The sequence below is a fragment of the Enoplosus armatus genome, chromosome 2 (assembly GCF_043641665.1).
Source record: "Enoplosus armatus isolate fEnoArm2 chromosome 2, fEnoArm2.hap1, whole genome shotgun sequence".
In the NCBI taxonomy this organism is placed as follows: Eukaryota; Metazoa; Chordata; class Actinopteri; order Centrarchiformes; family Enoplosidae; genus Enoplosus; species Enoplosus armatus.
Window position 1 is genome coordinate 3,669,651 of NC_092181.1, and position 20,365 is coordinate 3,690,015.

Here is a 20,365-nt window from a genome sequence, read left to right on the forward strand (position 1 = left end):
CTTCTTGGAGTTTTGCCTGAGAGGAATGATGGCACATTGTCAAAGCGTGCTCCACCCTGAGAGCCCCAGAGGAATCGCTTATAGGATTCCTGTCTGAATGAGGATAGTAGTTACAGTGTGCGCAGTATGTGGTTGAAGTTGTCGTAGTTCCGATTCAGTCTCATAAGAAAATGGATGAGTGAGTCATGGTTTTGTGGTTATGGGTTTTTTGTTGTATTTATATGTATTTGAATGACACAGTGGAGAGCAAAAGGAAGTTACTCATGTTTACAACTATCTCTGCCTGTTACAGTGTTTTGTTTTTTTCAAGGCATGATGGTTGTATTATAGTCTTACTGTTTATCTTCAAGCGAGCATCTTGATTGGTGGTTATTAAAACGGTACCTCCTCAGTTCAGTACTGAATGTTCACTTTTGACATAGCAGTTAGTTATTATGAATATGCTAATCATACCACCCCGACTGCTACTTAGTGTGTTGCCTAGCAACCTTGTTGTTTAGCTACTTCCATTTATTGTGTAATAAAAGAATAGCATTTAATTATCATTAATAACTATATTCATTATGCTTTGGCATTTGCTTGCTTTGTCCCTCGGAGCTATTTATAGGCGCTCCCCATCATATAGTGACTAATAGCGCTGTTTGTGCAGCCTCTCATACTTGATCAAATAAACAACAGATTTGATTTGGTAATCAAACGAGCAAGCAACCCCTGATTATTTTACTGATGAAGAATCCATGCAATGTTGTGTGAATTAAATGGAGTGAATACAACATTCGTATTGTAATGATTGCATAAATGTAGACATTGTTGTCCTCATACCTCACAGGTAAAGCCAATGCTAATGTCCAGTGGGATGAGGACTCCGCCGAGAGCTTCCCATCAAAGCCAGTCAGAATAGCATTTGTCCTGGTGGTCCATGGACGAGCCTCACGCCAGTTTCAACGCCTCTTCAAAGCCATCTACCACGCATCGCACTACTACTACATACACGTTGATCAGGTGAGCCACAGAGAGCCCACAAACACGATTACCTTGAATGTAAAATCAGTCAAGCCCTTTTAAACCCATTGTTTTATCAATGGGAGCTTGGTGACAATATTAACATTTTCTTTTTCAATTGCATTGAAAATTGAATCTCTTGATATCAGACACAATATTAATACATTTTTGATCATTTCCTTTGTTCCAGCGTTCTAACTACCTGCACAGGCAGGTGCATGCCTTGGCTGCCCAGTATCCGAATGTGCGGGTGACACCCTGGCGCATGTCCACCATCTGGGGCGGTGCCAGTCTGCTGACCATGTATCTTCGCAGCATGGCTGACCTGCTGGCCATGAGGGACTGGAGCTGGGATTTCTTCATCAACCTCAGTGCTGCTGACTACCCCATCAGGTAACAAAGACAGATCTCGCAGCAAAGAGTAGCTCAGTAAAGGATAGTGGGGGAGGCCTGAGGGGGAAGGCAGTCTGGTAATGAATTGTCCTGTAAGGAAATGAAGTGAGGTGTAGGGGTAAGCGTCTAATATAGGTGACAAAGGCAGTCACTGGGGCACAACAATAGCCGACCGCTCTCAGCCAATATGGAAGAAATTCAATACATGCTGTTGTGAGATTCTGTGGTTAACTGTGAGCTTTAAATAAAGATTCACTCCAAACCAAACAGATCAATGAAGTAGAACCTCTTTCTCTTTCTCTTCTTTTCTCAAACACTATTCGTTAACACCTTCTCTTCCAACTCCCTGCTTCCTTGCTTGCACTCCATTGAATGGGTTACATGGTGAACTGATTACAATTTAATTGCCCAGGGTCAATACCTATTGACTTTCCAGGCCTGTTGTGTACTGTACAGTCCGAAAGTCGTCTCTGCACTCGTAAACATCCCTTTTAAAAAGCTGTAAAAGGTAATTAAAGACACAAAGTCTACATGGATTGGACATGAAGTCACGGAAATAGCCTATTGGAGGAGAAATGTGACTTGTGCTTTTTTTATGTGAGTTTATAGTCCTTCTGGGAGTTCAGGGTCTGCTGGGTTTTTGATGTAGCTCTGCAGCAGCCAATTAAAATCCTCCTATTAAGGAGAGAGTTATCTCTTCTGCGCAGCCAGATGTCCACCCGTTGAATTTAGACAAGCTGTAATGGCCACTGGGTAGAAGAAAGCTGAATCTGATGTCTCCACAGCTGGAGCCAAGATGCAGGGGCAAATGTGGATTTTGTTCATGGACGGGTTCAGTCTTGTTGTGTTTAGTTTTTTTCACCATATCGATGAACGCCGCTAACAAGCTGTCTGTGTGTGCACGTCAAAGATTATGTCATAGTTCAGCGTGTCTCAGCACCTGTCTGTGTACATGTATGCATATTTATCCTGTCTGTGCACCTGTCTGTCTGTCTGTCAGTGCTTGATTAAAGGTGTTTACGAGTGCGTGCACCGAGACACTGTTTTCTTCGTCTTTTGCCTCCTCATTTGCATGAGGGTGATGTTGTTTAGAAAAGGGCTGACAGTGGAGGTTTTAAGCCCCATCTGTTGGGAAACGAAACGATTGATGGAGCGAAAGAGGGAGCCGAGAGGCAGAAATGACAGGGAGAGAGGCGAGGGAGCGAGAATAAGCAGTTGGGGTAGGAGAACAAGAGGGAACTGCATGTTTTGGATCCATGCAATATGGAAATATGGAAATTGCACTCTTGTATCTTTGCTTAGCAAGTGCATTTGTAACCACAGCTTGGATTTGACCAAGTCTGTGCGCTGCATATTTACTGAGTTGAACTTGCAAATATGGTCTTTTTTTAAGTGGCAGGCCTGGGTTCAAGCCCCCGTGAGAGGGAGCATCCGTGCTACTCGAGTGTCCTCAGACAAGAAACTGAAACCCATTCAGCTGTTTTGTCGCTGACAATCCTCTCTGATTTCTTTGTGAACGGGATCAGGCAGAAAGAGACATTCTCCCTCAGAAATAAACACCTCAGCATTACATTATCATTACTGACTTACTATAGCACACTACAGCACCGAAAAACGTGTTGGAATAAGCAGATGCCTCACTTATGCCAGACTGCAAATACAACCATGTGTTAAGCTGCCAGTATGCTTCATCAGAACCGCTTGTCGGACGGTTGAATAGCTTCGGACACCTCCTGCCCCCGCACCTTTTCAACGTCAGATTTGGGGGACTCTGTGTCCAACCATTTCTATTACAAAACCGTCAATCTGACATTCACACCCACTTCACACTGTGATTGGCCAGATGTGTGGAGATGACAAACTATATCTGTCACTTTTCATGTGAACAACTTCCAGGACAGACTATATAAAAGTGTGCGCTGTTGCCCTCCCCCTTCGAGTGTGGCCATTTGAAACAACTATAAACACATTTGACTTCCGACGAGGTTGGACACCACATTCTAGTTCTTTTCAAGCATAACCCGACCTTTATTTTTCCACGTCCTTTGTCACTTCATTTTAAGCTGAAAATTTATGTTGATCGTACTACATATATTCAAAAAATAAAATATCCAAAAAAATATCTATGGTGAGCCTGCACCTGTCTTTTCTGAATGTAGCTTTAAGTTACAGTATTTTTGGCCACAGACTTTCCAAATGGCACTTGTTTTTCCGTTGTGACCATACTGCGCAGGTGCAGACAGGAAAGGGGCGGGGGGTGGCTCCCCTGCCCCTTGCTGCCCTGACTACTGCTGTTGTTATCAGTGGGACTGGAGACAAGCATTATTTCCCCTCTAATTCCCTGATAATGTCTGTCCTGCCGCATGGATGGCTCTCAAAGGAAAACCCAGAGCCCCTCACACCAGCAGAGGGGCTGTGTGTCCAGGGGGAGATATACTATGTGTGTGTGTGTGTGTGTGTGTGTGTGTGTGTGTGTGTGTGTGTGTGTGTCCAGAGAGGCCAGAGGATGAGTTACACGCTTGCTTTGTCAGAGTACAACCCTCTTTCCCAGCTTTTATCTACACAGTCTCCTTGCTTTTACCTCTTTTTTTCTTTAAAGCCCCTTTCATGGACTTTACAGCAGCTTTTAAGAAGTCTGAGCTTTGTGAGACAATGACTGGCTGCAGGCATCACATCTTCTAATCTCTTTCACTTTGTCATCTCTGTCTCTGGAAAGTGTTGCATCTCATATTTTAGCTTTGTTCCATAAGTGATAGGTGTCATTTCCTCTTGAAAACCCGTATAACCTATTAGTACTAAGCCAACTCATTTGAAAATGTAATTCTAAAAACTTCTAAGATTAAAAAACTAGCAGGATTTTTGAATTAAGTGACAGAACTTTTTTTTATCTTTTGTTGTTAAGAGTGTTTGCTCATAACCTGTCAGCCATTGGAGTTCAACTATTCCCCTCTGGAATGGTGTATTTAAGGTCCGCGTTATAAAAAGGCACATTATTAATTTAACAGTAAGACTGTGGAAGTGAAACAGTGGCATAATCATGAAGTCTAATTGGCTATGATATTGAAACGGTGTGCATTTTTTAAGTATCAGGTGGGGTTGAAACTCCCAGCAGTGTGTGTGCTGTGTGTGTGTGTGTGTGTTGTGTGTTACTGTAATGTGTGCGTGTGAATACCACTGTGAGACAGAGCAACCACAGGGCTGACAGTAAGCAAACTAGACCCAGTGGACGGGGTGACCACTCAGGTGGCAAATCTGGAGCTTGACATGAATTCCCCTCGCTCTGTGTGAGTGTGTGTGTGTGTGTGTGTGTGTGTGTGTGTGTGTGTGTGTGCCTGCAAGCATTTGTGTGTCTCTGTGCATGTATATTGTATTGTCAGTGTGCATGCTAGCAGATACACAGTGCGTGTGGGAAGTAGAGACAGAGAAGACTGCATGTGTCTCAACAGCACATCATCAGTTAGGCTTTATGGCTCAGGACCTCCTAAGATAAGCCCCCCAGGCTGTGAAATTGCTCCTTCAAGAGAAAATGACATTAATATGCGCTTGTCCCTCCCCCCACTGATCCTTGAGTTTTTTACCAGGGCCTTGCTGCTCTTTTAGAAAGGCAAGCCAGGCCATGAAAGGCTCCAGCACAGATGAAATGTTAGAGCCATTGACTGGGGCATAGCCTGCAGAGCAAAGCTTTTAGCCTGTCTGGCCTGTGTGTGAGGGAGTAGACTGCTCTACAATGTAAGAGCAGCATGGAGTCATTCATCAAAATCATGGATAGCACAATCTTTTGTATAATCCTAAATAGCTGTAATGGCTTGAAGGAACGGAGGGACTTACACGGAGTTCAGCCGAGATCTGTAATTGATCTCTACGTGAGTTAAAACCCCTGAAAACGTATTTCTCCGTACATTAAAAACGGGTTTTTACTAATTGTTACTTCACTTCACTGTGCAGAGTTTGTTTTCACATTCATCTGCTGAAGGGGGAAAGTTTCTCTGTGCTCATGTTAAATCTTATTTTAACACGTGTATGTACCGGCATCATTTGTGACATCACAGCTAGTCTATAGCCAATCGTGGTCCAGTATGCAGCTTACACAAGTGTGATATGGAAACTCGTAAGCTCCAGTGCGCACACACTGAGAGTGGACTTTTCAGTGAAGTAGGAGACGTGTGGTGATGCACACAAACAATAAATATTGGCCTATTCATAAATTTTGGATTCTTCAGTAAGGGAGAGACAGTAGATGTCATTTTAAGAGATTTTTAACTAGTTCATTTAATTGTTCCAAGCAGGGTATTTTATGTGTCTTTAAACATGTCTAGAGAGGGTCTTTAAACATTCATGACTAAATAAGTAACAATGAAATATAAGTTTGGAACAAATGGGGTCATCAAAAGTATTTGAGCGTTTTACAGGAGAGGGATTTTGATATGATTATTATACTGTTCTTTAGGATGTAACAAGAGATAACTGAACAATTAACACAGGGACACAGGATTAGAACTTGAACATTTAATTTCAACTGTCATTAAGGAACTTTATTTTAAAGCAGCCAGTAACAGGGTGATTCATTTGCATACTTTACCTCCAAAACTGCACTTACAGCATGCACTGCACTGCAAAATCAATGTCCCCCCTCCAGCTAGGTCTCACCATATGTTTCCCAGTCAAAAGTCATTTTCTTCCATTTCAGGACCAATAACCAGCTGGTGGCCTTCCTGTCCAAATACAGAGACATGAACTTCATCAAGTCCCACGGCAGGGACAACGCCAGGTGAGGAACAAATGTTTCAAACGTCATTTTAATCACCCTACAACACCTCCCCCAGCCTTTCTCTTACTCTCCGGCTAGTGTTTTTCCTCACTTACTCACACACAGCAGCACCTACTGTATGCGCACATAACACGGCGCGCTCCTGCCAGCACGGCGTGGTCACTGAATCATAATACAATTAGCTCCCATCTGTGGCTTCATTAATTAACCTTCTTGGTGGGGTGAGCTAGCGAGGTCGCTGCCAGGACGCCCTTCTCCACTGCCGCCACCATGCCGCCCTCTGCTTTCTGCCTCAACACACCCCGGTGACAAACCAGTCACCACCCGACACTGTGGGCAAAAATACTCCCGAAACACATGATAAAAAAAAGAAAGAAAAGAAATCGGCCAGCATGGATGCATGAGTCAGCGTGACTCAGCGGTACCTTTTTGTGTTTGCAGTCACAGTATTTTATTCAGTGCTGTTTGATGAGAGTGAAGATGTTTTGTTCCTGATTTAATTCCATATTACCAACAATGATGATCTTGGTAATCCACCACTATGTGCGAATGGCTGAAACTAATTGAAATGCTTGGAAAATGCATGAGTGCATTTTCAAAATGTCATCAGCGTATGTACACGCGCGTATGCCTGCGAGCCACAAGGTCAATACCTCAGAAGTCTTTGTCACTGTTCAGAGAACAGAAGGAACAGTCTGACCAGGCTGACCTGAATTTGACTCCCTCCATCTGACACTCGATACGTTCACAGGAGTAACACCATCCATTATGTATGCAGGGTGTCACTCTTCTTGTTGCTGATAAAAGTGTGTAGTGACAAGTGTGAACAACACATTTGTCAAGTCATTTAAGGCCAAGGATAGGAGACAAATTCTGAAAGGAAAGTAATGTTTGGATATACAACTATTGAAATACTAAAACTAATAACAGTTATTGTTTAAAATGATTCATCTGTAGTCTCTTTTAGCTGTTGTGGCACTTGAGTTGTGTCTACATCTACCTGAGCATGTTTTCAGCGTGTTCTCTGCTCTTTTTTAGCTCATCTCTTGCTTTTTTTTTTTTTTTTTTTACAATTTTCACCCCCACCGCCCCCAAAAAAACAAAACACAGATTGCTTTTAGAAGATGTTCACCCTGATTTCATTATAAGCACTTAAAAGTTGTGTTTCCGACTGAAGGAGGACAATGTTCACTGAAGTTTACAGTCAACAAGGGCCTCTTGTGACAAGCACCGCTCAAACATCTTCTGTTTATACAAAGTAAAGAGAAAGATTGTGACGAAATATAAATGAGCTGCTAATTATGCATAAGTGTCCCTCTAAATATAAAACAAAAGCTACAGAAATTATGTTTTTAAAGTCAGATTTGTTTTTGTGTATGTTTTTTTCTTCACAAAAATAAAGATCCCTCCCATCCCACGTGTTTGTGTGTGTCCACTAGGTTTATCCGTAAGCAGGGTCTGGATCGTCTGTTCTATGAGTGCGACACCCACATGTGGAGGCTGGGTGACCGTAAAATCCCAGAAGGCATCTCGGTGGACGGCGGGTCCGACTGGTTCCTTCTCAACCGGATGTTCATCGAATACGTCATCAACTCCAAGGACGACCTGGTCACCAACATGAAGCGCTTCTACGCCTACACTCTGCTGCCTGCCGAGGTAAGACACACACACACACACACACACACACACCACTTTCACATTTTTCAAGAGTTTCTTAACGTTTTGACTGACAGGTAAGCACTGCTTTGTACTTACACTGCATCCCTTATAGAAGCAGTATACGCCGCTCTCTTTTCATTGCTGTGTTAGATGAGCAGGGGGAAAAAAAGAACTCGGAGACGGACATAAAATCAAAAAGTGAAGGCAAGATGTAAAGGCTGACTTTCCAGCCGTATACAAGGATTGGATGAGAACTGAATGATCTCTGTGGGGAAATTGGATTTTTATCATGAGCTACTGTGAATCTCCATTCTCTGCTGCTACTCTATTTCCACTCTGTGAATTGAATGGTGTAAAAAAAAATAAAAGGTATACAATTTTCTAATTTCGTCTCTCTGTCTCTGCCCCCCCACCCCCACCCCCGCCTCCCCCATCCATTCCTGCCTCTGTTTCTGTTTCTCAATACCCAGTCGTTCTTCCACACCGTGCTGGAGAACAGCGCCCACTGCGAGAGCATGGTGGATAACAACCTGCGCATCACCAACTGGAACCGCAAACTGGGCTGCAAGTGCCAGTACAAGCACATCGTTGACTGGTGTGGATGCTCCCCTAATGACTTCAAGCCTGCAGACTTCCACCGCTTCCAGGTAATAATAACACACAAAAACACGACGGTGGCAAATGTCCTCTGACCAAAAGCAGAGCTGGTGGCATTAGTAAGTCAGGGCCCATGTTTATCAGACCTCTAAGAATCACACTTTCACTGTGATTTAGAAAACTTTAGACCTCTAAAATTAAAATGTATACAAAGGGACAAACGTGTGTGTGTGTTAAATTGTTTTTTTCAAGAGATAATGAAATATTCAGAATAGAAGTTAATTAAGATAAGATAAGCCCTTATTGATCTCCAAAGGGGAATGACAGAAATAAGTACAGATACATAGAGGAAAGTAAAAAAAGAAATAACTAGTAAATAAAGTGAATACAATTTTGATAAGAATAGAAATAAAAATACGAACTATACAAGAGCAATTAAACTCAAAGGCAAGAAGTATACACACAGTTATAAGATGTCAGCGTACTCCAGAATAATATATAACATGATGAAGTAATGATACTTAGTGTTTGTTTGTATACATAAAATATGATATAAGGTGAAATGTAGTATAACATAATATATAGTATAGTACTCCAATATATCATAGAATATAAAATATAAAGAACTATAGTATGAGTATAGCATAATAAAAATGATAATAAATAGTAAAATTGCTCTTTCGTTGCATAATACCAGGACAAAATCCCTGAAAAACTTATGATGCAGGTTTAATATTTCTTTAAAATACTTTTGGCTGCTAGAAAGAAAATAGCTGCAGGCAAACCCTCCAACCAGGGACCACCAGACTGCAATTTCCAGTAAGACTGAATGGAGAGATCAGCCTTCATCTCAAGACTACGATATGAACATTATGTAAAATACTGAAAAAACTTGACTATATGCTTGTAAGATGTAACTCATTACATTGAAAGATGCGGTTTCTGCTTTCTTAGCTTGAAATGATCAATAAAAATAAAGTTGCAAAAGAAGAATGCTTAGGAGTAAAAAGTCAAAAAGTGAAGACAGTGAAGTGCCGTTAAGCTCTCAAGTGATCACATGATGATCACAATCAGACTCATGTATTTATCCTACATCTGCTATGTTCATTCTAATATCTCCAGCTGTTAACACTCGATGTTAACAACAAGCAGCTCCAATCATATGGGCTCTTAAGGCTGCACTGAAAGTGTGAGTGTCAAAAAGTGAGTTAAAAGAATTCGTATCATGGGTTGAAATTCAAGATGGATTTAAGAGCATTTTTAAGTCAAAGGAAATGTTATCAATATGTTTTATTATTATATCTGTGGAGTAAACGTGAAGGACATTTTTGTCTTTCATTTAAGTCCAAAGTTTCCCTTTTAGCTGTTGGATAAATACAGACCTTGGGCATCATATCTTCCAGCAGATGTGACATCATCAATTAAAATGAAAAGAATACATCACTTTCAGTGGAAGTTTGCAGCACATGCGCACGCACACACACACACACACACACACACACACACTCACCCCTCAGCTCGTCGTAGGAAATCAGCTGCAGTCAATCTCTAAATTCTCTGCCCTCAAGGTCTGTCCTCTCAACCTCAGCATCCAGCCTATTCCCACAGCTTTCACAATCAATATGTGCAAAATTACGTCTCGATTAGTATGACCCTGAAAGGGAAAATAAATTAATAGTAATTAGATCCTCTTTGTCTTGAGTATGAGGGAGAGAAGAGGGTTAGTTAGCTTTTCAACATGAAAGTGAATGAGTGGCGGTGACTCCAGGACCCCAGAGAAAGTCAGTATCGCAGTTTGACTTTTAATGTCCTCCTGAAAAAGTAAAAGCTGCGGTACAAAGTGAAAACTGTCTGCCACAGTTAAATATCACTTCAAGTCATATCCTTTAAGTGCTGTGACTCACTCCGTCTCCCCTGTCCTTCACATACACCGCGGCGCTGACCTCAGTTCTCCCTTTGCCAGACCCGTCTGCCGTCTGTCTCGCCTCAGTCTCTGGCAGTTCGCTGCCAACACATTACCACAGGTCTTTGGCATTGCCGCTGGGTCTGGTTGGCACCCTGGTATCAGTGAAGTCCAACCCTGGGAACAAAGCATCCCTTCCAGAAGCCAGCCAGGCCCCGGTCTTAATAGGACTTAATATCCCATTGAGCGCACCGTCCGAGTTTCCCTTTGATCCTTAGCGTTGGGGAAGATACAGACAAGCAAAGCAGGCTTCCCTTTGGTTTGCAGATGAGAAGAATAATTCAAGGTACAACTGTCGAGTTTCCCACACAGTGATTTTGAAGTGCACTCACCAGGGGACGGGGTTGGGACTGGAGAGGGAGGGCGGTGATGTGCCTTTTGTCTTAGTGCATCATTGTTTAGTAATGTGTTTCAGAATGAGGTGCATTTGGGAAGTCTCTTGGAAAGACAGGCTGTGACAGGTTGGTACTTTCAGTCGACCGCACTGAGGGCATGTCAGAACGCACAAAAGCTGGGAATGTGTAAACACTAAAACCTCCCTCCTTTCATTTGATACCTGTGGCCGATCACAGAGGGTTAATGCATCATCTGGTGCCGTGTGAAGCCACACAGACATCCCACAGTCGCCCCACCGGCATGAGAAAAAAGCTGAAGTGTGCCGCCGCTTGATTAGGTCTCCTTTTTCTTCTTCTTCTTTTTTTTTTTTTAGCAGGTAACACCGAGGTGTCCGCTGCTGAGTAGCCATCAGTAAATAGTTTTGTGTCTGGGACTGAAAAGATGTCTTTGTGTTGTAAGCCAAGCTGTGGAGGCGGCAGATTTCATGAAGCACCATCAACCACACAAGCAACAGTGTGGCAGGGACAGAGAGGGTGAGAAAGACATGGGCGGAGTGGAGGAGGCCAGACGAATGGCGATGAATGGATAAACACAGAAAAGGGGAAAAGGAAAGTACTGAAGAATCATACAGCTGCTGTGTCGATTTACATGCGGATGCTTATGAGGCGTCATACGGCATCTTCTCATCTTTCTTAGTCAAGTACCTTTAGCCACTAACATCAACTATGATTCCTGTAATGAAGCTGTCTGGTGCAGATGCCCTGAGTGACTTGCCGGCTCCAGCAATGCAGCCACAATCCTTTCATCAATAGCTGCATTGTGGTGTGATGAGCTTTTTTTTAGACCTCTCTCAATCTGTCATTTATTGTCTCGTCAATTTCTCCGTAACCTTTGACACCCGGCCCTGCATCTGAGATAGCAATCACAAAGTCTTTCTTCTGCAAGCATGCAGTTCAGAAAATGTATACTGTAGTACAATATGTTTTCCCCCATCCTGTCTGCAGGGGTAGGACAGGGTGTTTAAGAATCAGAATCAGAATCAGAATCAGAAACTGTTTATTGCCAAGTAACATACATTACAAGGAATTTGCCGTGGTCTGAAGGTGCTATTGTTTTGACAACAAATATGTAGAATATAAAAGGTAAAATAAGAATAAAAATAAAAATGAAAATAAGATGAGATAAATCAAAACAATGCGCTCCAACAGACCGAGGCAGCCATCCACGGCGCCCTCTAAGGGTAGTTTCCTTGTTAATTCAAGTATTATAGTGAGAGCATTGTTTTTGACAAACTGGAAAAATTGGGAATTGACTCCAGGGAACTATAAAGAGCAGTTGGCTTGGGACCCCTTAAAACAAAGTAATGTTTACTTGTGAGCTTTCGTCACCGGTTGCATATGTGAATTAGATAGACCTCCATGTTTTGGTTTTTTTTTTCTCCAGTAATTTACAAAAAAAAACTGCAAATTTAAGAGGAAAGCATGACTTTGTGTACCAGAAATGTTCTGCTTTCCTCTTTTCTTGAAGGGGAACTGTGCCGATTTTACACATCAAAGTCTGTTTACAGGTCTTGGAGGCTACTAACTTGCTTTTTATGTGAAAAAAATATGAAGCCTTTTGTGGCTCCAGAGGGAGCTGCGTGAAGTCCGATAAACTGCCTCAAGTGATGTCACTGTGGAGTTGGAAAGAAGTCATCTTACCAAACCTCTGTGGCCCGCTCCTCGTCTCTGCTTGTGTCTACTAGAGTCGAGTTGTATTGTGGGTAATGTAGGCACCAGGTTTTGACAAGGAAGAAGAATGGCTGCATCGATTTTGATCCTTTAAAAAAAAGAAACTGTCCAACGTGAGTGCGACAGTGTTATAGGAGTGTACCCCCTTGTGTATATGTATATATGATGTATATAATAATAATTCATTCACATGTCCACGCAGAAAGGATTTACCTCCTTTTATCCGCTCCCACCTCTTCTCTACCTTTTCTCTCTGCCCACACGTCACTGCCACACACATCTAACACATCACATTTGTGTTCCCCTGCCATCCTGGCACACCGCCATTTCCTAATCTTCTTCTTTTTTTCTTCTCTTTATCTCATCCCTCCCTGCTTTGCTGTTATGTTCCCCTCCCTCCCTCCCTCCTCCCCTTTCTCTCTGCAGCAAACGGTGCGGCCCACCTTCTTTGCCAGGAAGTTTGAAGCCAGCGTGAACCAGGAGATAGTAAACCAGCTGGACGCCTACCTGTTTGGACCGTTTCCCCAGGGAACGCCGAGCCTCAAGTCGTACTGGGAGAGCGCGTACGACGAGCCAGATGGCGTGGCCAGCCTGTCGGACACTCAGCTCACATACTACCACTCCTTCTCGCGACTGGGCCTGGCCAGAGCTGCCGCCTCGCTGCAGGGAAACCCGAAGGATCACAGCTGCAGGTTGGTTTTTGTAAACACATTCACACACACTTTTTTCTATTCTCCATCCACACACGCCATCATCATCATCACAGCATCGTGACACACCTGCGCCCACACCCACAGGTGCACTCCAGTGTTGTGTTTACTTTCAAAAGCCAGCCACACCCATGTTAGCATGCAAAACCACAACATATGTCTCATCTGGGATCACATGTCGTGGAAATAGGATAACAATGAGTGGTTCCAATCAGCAGCTGGGAACTCTGGGTAATGCTATTCATTTTGTAACACGATATGACACTCTGTCAATTTATCCCAGAGATAATGAGGCTATATGGGTCAAAGCACTGAAAGCTGTCCCTCCAGGCCAGTGTGTTATTAGTGGAAATGTATGAATTCCAGTGCTGTTAACATACAGTATGTGGTCAAAATGAAAAGGGAAAACCACACTTGCTTTCATGTTTAATGGCCGAGTGGAACATTTCAGCTTCATGTGCTTCAGTGAGGGGTTTCAACAGCATATGTTTTCAGTAGCATCTGGTGTCAGAGCTTTTTAGGTTAGCTGTAGTTTATTTGCACAGCAATGAAAACGATCATAAGCGATAAAAAACACAGTGACAGATTAAATATGCTGATTCAAAACAAAAAGCAGAGGTGTAAATTGCTCATTCGTGTGACAGAAAGCCCCATGCATCTCATAAAAGGCGCTTACCTCGAAACAAAAGATGCAGCAGCAAATGTTAAGACGGCATCTTTATGTTCATCTTAATGACAGCAACAAACATTACGATGACTTTTCGCCACATGAGACAGGATAACAGAATACAGTCCACAATATACGGAGACACGCTGTGATCGGATCTGCTGTAGTTTTTATTGGTAGTCATCCAAGCTGCCAATTCACGTTGTTATACTCAGAAACGTTTCAAAAATGATCAGGCAAACTGACTGACAGCGTCTTCGAGGGCAGCGTCACTCGCTGCTGTAGGGTAAATCTAGGAGGTAACACAAACCTGATCGCCTGGTGTCAGCTGAGACGGTTTGCTCCTTGTCAGCGGGGCTCCAGTACAACGGGCCGTCCAGTGCCAACTCACAGCCCCCCGCCTCATCCTGCTGCATTGTGGGTGTTCTGTAAAGTCCTGCGGGTAAAGTCGAGCAGGGAAAGGAAGCATGTTTCCGTCTGTCAAACCTCAAAACCAGCTATCGGCTACAGCTGTTTCTACTCATACGCTGCATCTGTTAAAAGAGAGAGCAAGAGCAGAGCAAGGGAACATATATGAATGTGTATATGCATATGTGTGTGTCTTTGCATGTCTAACAGAGAGGGGGGGTCTCCAAATCTCTGTCATTGTGAGAAAAAAAGCATTTCCTTAATGCAAACAACCAAACCTCGGTCTTTAAATTTACATGTAAAAGCAAAGTTAAATGTCTGAGAGGCCAAAGGTCAAACAGCAGGAGATAGAGAGAACTACTGTAAATGTGGGCATGTTGATGTGCATGTGTATGTACTGATTACTATTAGCACACAAATTGAAGTGTCACCTTATGTGTGTGAGTGCTTTTGCATGTTTGTAGGTGTGTATAAGCTTCTCTGTGTCAACCCAGGAGGGATATATTAAGCAAATGCACGCAGAGTGAAGTGCCGCCTTGTGTGTGTGAGTTGTATTGAGCCTTTTGGGTCAATTTTCAAGTTTCTGCGAGGTGTCAGAACGCTTGCAAAGATGTTTTAATGGTGTTGTTACATAGCTGAGTCCAAATTCTTTCACTGCATTTTGTTTGGGATGGAGCTAATTGAACACAAATGAGAATCAATGAAAATAATTATTTAGGTGGAATGTGCCCACCTTTCTGAAATAAACAATATAAATGCATTTTTTTTCTTTCACAGTAACCTGCAACACATATTTACTAGTGAATAAATGCATTTGTGACTCTCACGTATTACAGTCGAGTCCCACAGCTAAGATCACATTTAAGATCACTCACTGTTGTTCTGAAAAGACTCCTCTAACCTTCTGGATTAAAAAATATTGCGTCTGATGCACAATAAGACTTTACACGTAAAAGATGGTTGCTGGAAATTACGTATCTCTGCTCAATTTGTACAACGTGAATCAAAATTCTTAATTTCATTATCAGTTATACTGGTAAACTTTCAAGTTTTTTCCAGTATTTTATATTTTCTTGGACTGATTGTGTTTTACCCTAACCTAAAAAGAGCAAGCACATAGGATGAGGAGACAGTCGTAACTTTTAACAGGTTAAAAGTCTTTTTTGTCTGCACACGGTCAGATTATTTTTTGATTCAGGTGGTTGGAAGAGTCTTTCAGGATTCTGGAAATACCGTCAGAGCAGCAGTAAGTGTAGTTAAACAATCTTGTGGGTTTTTCAAACATCGCCAACATGTGCTAAGCTCTGTGACTCGAATGTAATGGTAATATATGAGAGGCGCAAACCGGGACTAACCCAACACATCCATGTTATGTTGTGTTACGTATGCTGTCATATGATGTACATTTTCCAAGGCTTAATAGGACGTCAAAATCTAACACACCGTGTCAGACGGCCGTACTGTCTGTCCTGTCTGGGCTGTGATGTGTTCTGTCATAAATTGATCACTGCAGCATTACTGGGTATAAATCATGAATGATACACAATTTTTCATAACTCTTACAGAGAAAAAGACATGACTAACAGACTAATACTCTCCAATGTGCTGCAAGAGGAGTATATGATTCTAGTTTATGAAGTGTATGAGCAGAAATCAGGTCCTTCTACATAAATAATGTGAGCTACAATGAGTCACAGCTGCAGCGAGGCATTGTTCAGATCAAGCTGAACAAAAAGGACAAATAAAAAGTCAAATGAGCCTTGTGATTCTCTTTTAATTCAGCCACGCTCTGGTTTATAGACCTAATGATAAAATACACAGTGTGTATGACATAACCACACTAGGCCTGCCGTGTCATGGGATGCCTTATTTATGTTTCATTGAATTTTACTGATCAAGCCAGGTAATTAAAGCCGATCAAGGTTTGAAGTCCCTGCAGATGAGCCTTTCGCTTTGGAAACTTGTGTATCTTATTCGAGTCCTGGTCTGAAGTCTCAAGTACGGCCACATATGGCGCGTGTGTGGCCACATATTTTGCATGCACATAGAATTCAGATGTGCTACCAACAGATGGACGGGTCGGCCTCAGCGTGAGACTGGAGCAAGAGAGAGGTACAAGGCCGCAGAGAGGGATTTGGCTCTTTTAGCAGCCCACTGTGACTCCATTGGAGAGACTGTGGAGTAAAAGCCTGAACGGAGCGTCTGTGCAGGCTACGCTCCGACCCCTTCTCACTGCCTCTTTTGGGAAAGGCAGCGGGGGGGGGGGGGGGGGGCAGAAAGCAGGATGAAAGAAGGAGGAGAGGAGCAAAGAGGGGAAAGCAGACAGGACAATAGAGAAGAGGAGAAAGGGAGAGGGAGCACAAGAGGAGGGAGTGTGCACTGCTATCCTTGTGGGTGTAAATATTTGCTGTTCTGCTTGTCAGGGTAGCATTTACCGGGGCGGGTTGACTCCTGGTCCTTTAGTGGAATACTGATGAGGTCGTGGGCACTGGGGAGCAGGGAGGGAGAGTGTGTGCGTTAATCTGTGTGTTCAAAAGAGGAGGAATAAAAGCGAAGCAGAAGAGACCAAGGATGAGAAATCTGGGCGAGAGGGAGTCAGGACGTGTGCAGAGAGCAGCTGTGGAGTGTTTCCCCAGCAGTGCCCACCCTGCTCCCTTTTTTTTTTTCCTTCTCCAGAAGTCACTCGGGCTGGCTGCCCCGAGGGCCGGCCCTCTGCCACGTATGAAGCGGCACACAAACAAACAACACGACTAATCAGCGGGGCAAGACCTTCATTCGGCTGCAGCTGACTGGATGACCCAGTTCAACTTTGTTCAGAGGACTTGTAATGTGTTTAGTTGGATTGTCTGTGTGTGTTCAGAGCTCTGACTAATCTGAATCTGCTGCCAATACAGCCCATGACTATTCTGTAATTTTCTTTAGCCAGCAGAACGCTGTGGTCTCGACTGTCACATGTCTTCTTTAACCATCCCTTCTACTTCACAACCGGAGCGCATGCCGGAACAAACAGCACATCATAAAGCCATAATTAGCATAGAAGAAGTTTGTTATTTACTTACTTAGAAGTTCTCAATGGTTCACTGATCCATTACTTATCTTTGATATACTCTAATAGCCATGTGCAAGCATAGAAATAGTTTAAAACCCTGGTTACCCAAGTGTATGCATAGCAACCAACAAAGCAATGCTTAATGGGAATTATCAGCATGGTCGACACATGTCTTTGACCAATTGGGTTTCTGCTAAAGGTCATTGAATTAATGTCCACCATGTCACACAATTACAGAGCACATTGACTGCCCGCTAATCTTCACTGCGAGCATACATTAGCATCCAGCCACATTAGCATGTCTGAGGCTGGTTCCTTGCAGATGTTATCCAGATGAATCTAGATATTCTCCTCTTACACTGTTGGCACTGAAAAGCGGCACAACAGCTAGGTCAGCAGGTATCAGGTTTGCTAATGGATCCTCGCTCTCTCGATGCTCCGCCAGGTACTTCCCCATGGGCCACCCGGTGTCAGTGCATCTCTACTTCCAGTCAGACCAGTTCCAGGGCTACCTGGTCAAGCACCATGCCACCAATCTGGCAACTAGCAAGCTGGAGACCATGGAGACCTGGGTGGCACCCAAGAAGAACTTCAAGCTAACCACCCCTCCCAGCAGCACATTCAGCAGGTTGCAGTTTGCAGAGGTGAGTCAGCGTGTTGGCCTGCGTGCCGTAGCATTTATTTTTAATTTGCATTTAAGTCACTTGTCTGGCATGAGTCAAAACAATCAGTCAGCCATTGCCAGTGTCAGGAAATTAGTTCCATTAAAACCCTAAGCACCACATAGTTTTTCCTATGTGGTGCATATAATTAGAGGTGAGATATACAGCTCATTGCCATGGTGACCTTATATTCATCGCTATGGCGACCTTGCCAAGACTCATAGCGGCGCGTCGCCACACAATTAAACTGGTGCCTGTAATGGCCTTGTAAAATGTAAATTGATTGAATTCATCCAAGTTTATAGGGATGAGCGCTCAATGTGCTGCTTATTTGTTGTTTCCTAATAGAACGTCTTCTCACCTTCACACTGGAATGCTTCCCTTGATTGTCTTGTTATGTTAATCTGTGTTTCTGTTTACCACAACGCCTGTTTAGGACACAGCAGCTCGGCTGCAATGTGACAGCCACCGAGTGTCTTTTTAAAAAGGACAAAATTAACTGAGTGAATGTAAATTGACCTTTTTCTCTGGTTTGTCAGGCGCCGCTTTGTAGGACACACAAATGTCAACAAACTTGTGAAGTAATTTGTTTTGCTTTGTTTGTGCCTGTGGACCATGCTCATACACCTGGGCACACCCTGCCCCTGTTTGAATTCTTCCAGCGATCTCTGAGTGAACTCAAAGGGGTCCAGACGGCCACGCCGGCCCCTCTCACTAAGCCCTGTTTGTGTGTCTAGCCTATGAAACCGTGAGTGACAGGGAAGTGATGTGAGCCGTGGCTTTTATCTGGATGCTCAGCCTGAGAAAGCATTCACTGTCTGGCACTGTGCAGTGGCTGTCAGTCAGTCAGTTTGTCCATCTGTCATTCAAAACGAGAGCAGAAAGAGCTTAAATAAAACAGCACGGCGTAGCAGCAGTAGCTCTGCACTTTTTGTCAACTTAGCAGATATGAGCCATTATACTAAAGCTATACGCTGGAGTTTGCTAGATAAACCATATGGTTGGCTTAACAATGTGTTTCCTGTCCTCCTTTAGATATAAAGGAAGACAGATATGTCTTTCTTTTCACTCCTCTACTGCCGCCTCCCAGCTGCCTTTATAGGCCTTTTTACAGCATGATTTAGTGTGGGACCACTTACAGCCCACACTGTTAGAATTAGTATTTCACCTCAAGTCAGACTTGACATTGAGAGGTACAGTATATTACCCTTTGTTGGACAAATCTTATACAGTAGAATGACTTTAACTGATGGTTTAGTCCTCGTTCTATCACAATGTATATACACGTTGTGGTAGAGGATATACAGGGAGGGACAAAATAACAGTGACACATTATGATGTAAAGCAATCCAATACAAAAATGATCAAAGAGTGGAATCAACATTTGTCCAACACAGTCATACACTGTATATCACCCCAGGGACCAGATCTGGCCCTGACTCCCCCACATGTTTAGGATTTATTGCTATTGTTTTATACTTCATTCTGATCTACCCCCAGTCTTTTATTTAAGAGTAATCAATTAATTTACTTTTCACACTTTTTTAACTGGCTAAACAAACAAGATATAACGTGTTAATTAGTGAGCGATGTTAGTAGGCAGATATTTTCTTGCCTTTGGACAGAGCCCAACTCGGTGTTTCCCCCTGTTTCCAGTCTTTATGTCAAGCTAAGCTAAGCTAACCAGCTGCTGGCTGTAGCTTCATATCTAGCGTACAGACATGAAAGTGGTCTCAATCTTCTCATCCAAGTCTCTGTAAGAAGCTGAAACTATTCATTTAAGTCTGTTTTGATGCAGCTTGTTCTCTGTCTTGCACTCTCTGTTCTCCACCCTTCCTTCCTCATACATCTCTCCACAGTGTAACTTTATGAGCAAGCATCCAGCCATCTTACCCATAATCCCTCAGTAGTGTAAATGGTGCCCCTGGGGAGTCCTCTGGTGCTGCTGGTGAACACCTGTATTTGATTACCCCCACAAAAAGTGCCACTAATAAGCCTCTGAACAGAGCCTTGAGGGGTGTTCATGCACTATGGTTTTAAGCAGGGCCAGATGTAGTCTGGGACTGTCCATGCCGCTGCCTGATTGAATTGACCTGTCCTATTTAATGGAGGTGTTAGAGTATAGGCGCCGGCAAGCCGGTGACGTGGAGAAAAGGGTTGCAGGGTTGCCAGGTCAGAAGGAAGAAATGGAATAGAGGTGGATTATGAGAGCATTTTATACTTCCTATTAAGTCAGGTAGGGGATTGAGCAGCAGATGAAACAAGTTATATAGGTAATCGACATGAATGATGAGGCACATGTGGAGAAAAGTAAAATGTTCAAGTCAGGTCAACAGCAGTGATAGATAGATGAGGGTTAAGTCTGCTGAAATGAACAATTATTGTTAGTTATTGCTGGTTATGAATGGAAAATCTGAATAA

The 20,365-nt window shown here is 43.1% G+C and overlaps 1 protein-coding gene across 1 annotated transcript in view; it reads left to right on the plus strand.

Annotated features, from left to right (window-relative positions):
- LOC139298089 (xylosyltransferase 1-like) overlaps nucleotides 1-20,365 on the plus strand; it is a 70,826-nt gene that overhangs the window by 43,123 nt on the left and 7,338 nt on the right. Inside the window, exons 4-10 of the mRNA XM_070920937.1 lie at nucleotides 830-1,002; nucleotides 1,193-1,395; nucleotides 6,083-6,163; nucleotides 7,603-7,819; nucleotides 8,293-8,469; nucleotides 12,875-13,140; nucleotides 17,728-17,926. Of these exons, the coding sequence (XP_070777038.1) occupies nucleotides 830-1,002; nucleotides 1,193-1,395; nucleotides 6,083-6,163; nucleotides 7,603-7,819; nucleotides 8,293-8,469; nucleotides 12,875-13,140; nucleotides 17,728-17,926 (1,316 nt within the window). The remainder of the gene's footprint in view (nucleotides 1-829; nucleotides 1,003-1,192; nucleotides 1,396-6,082; nucleotides 6,164-7,602; nucleotides 7,820-8,292; nucleotides 8,470-12,874; nucleotides 13,141-17,727; nucleotides 17,927-20,365) is intronic.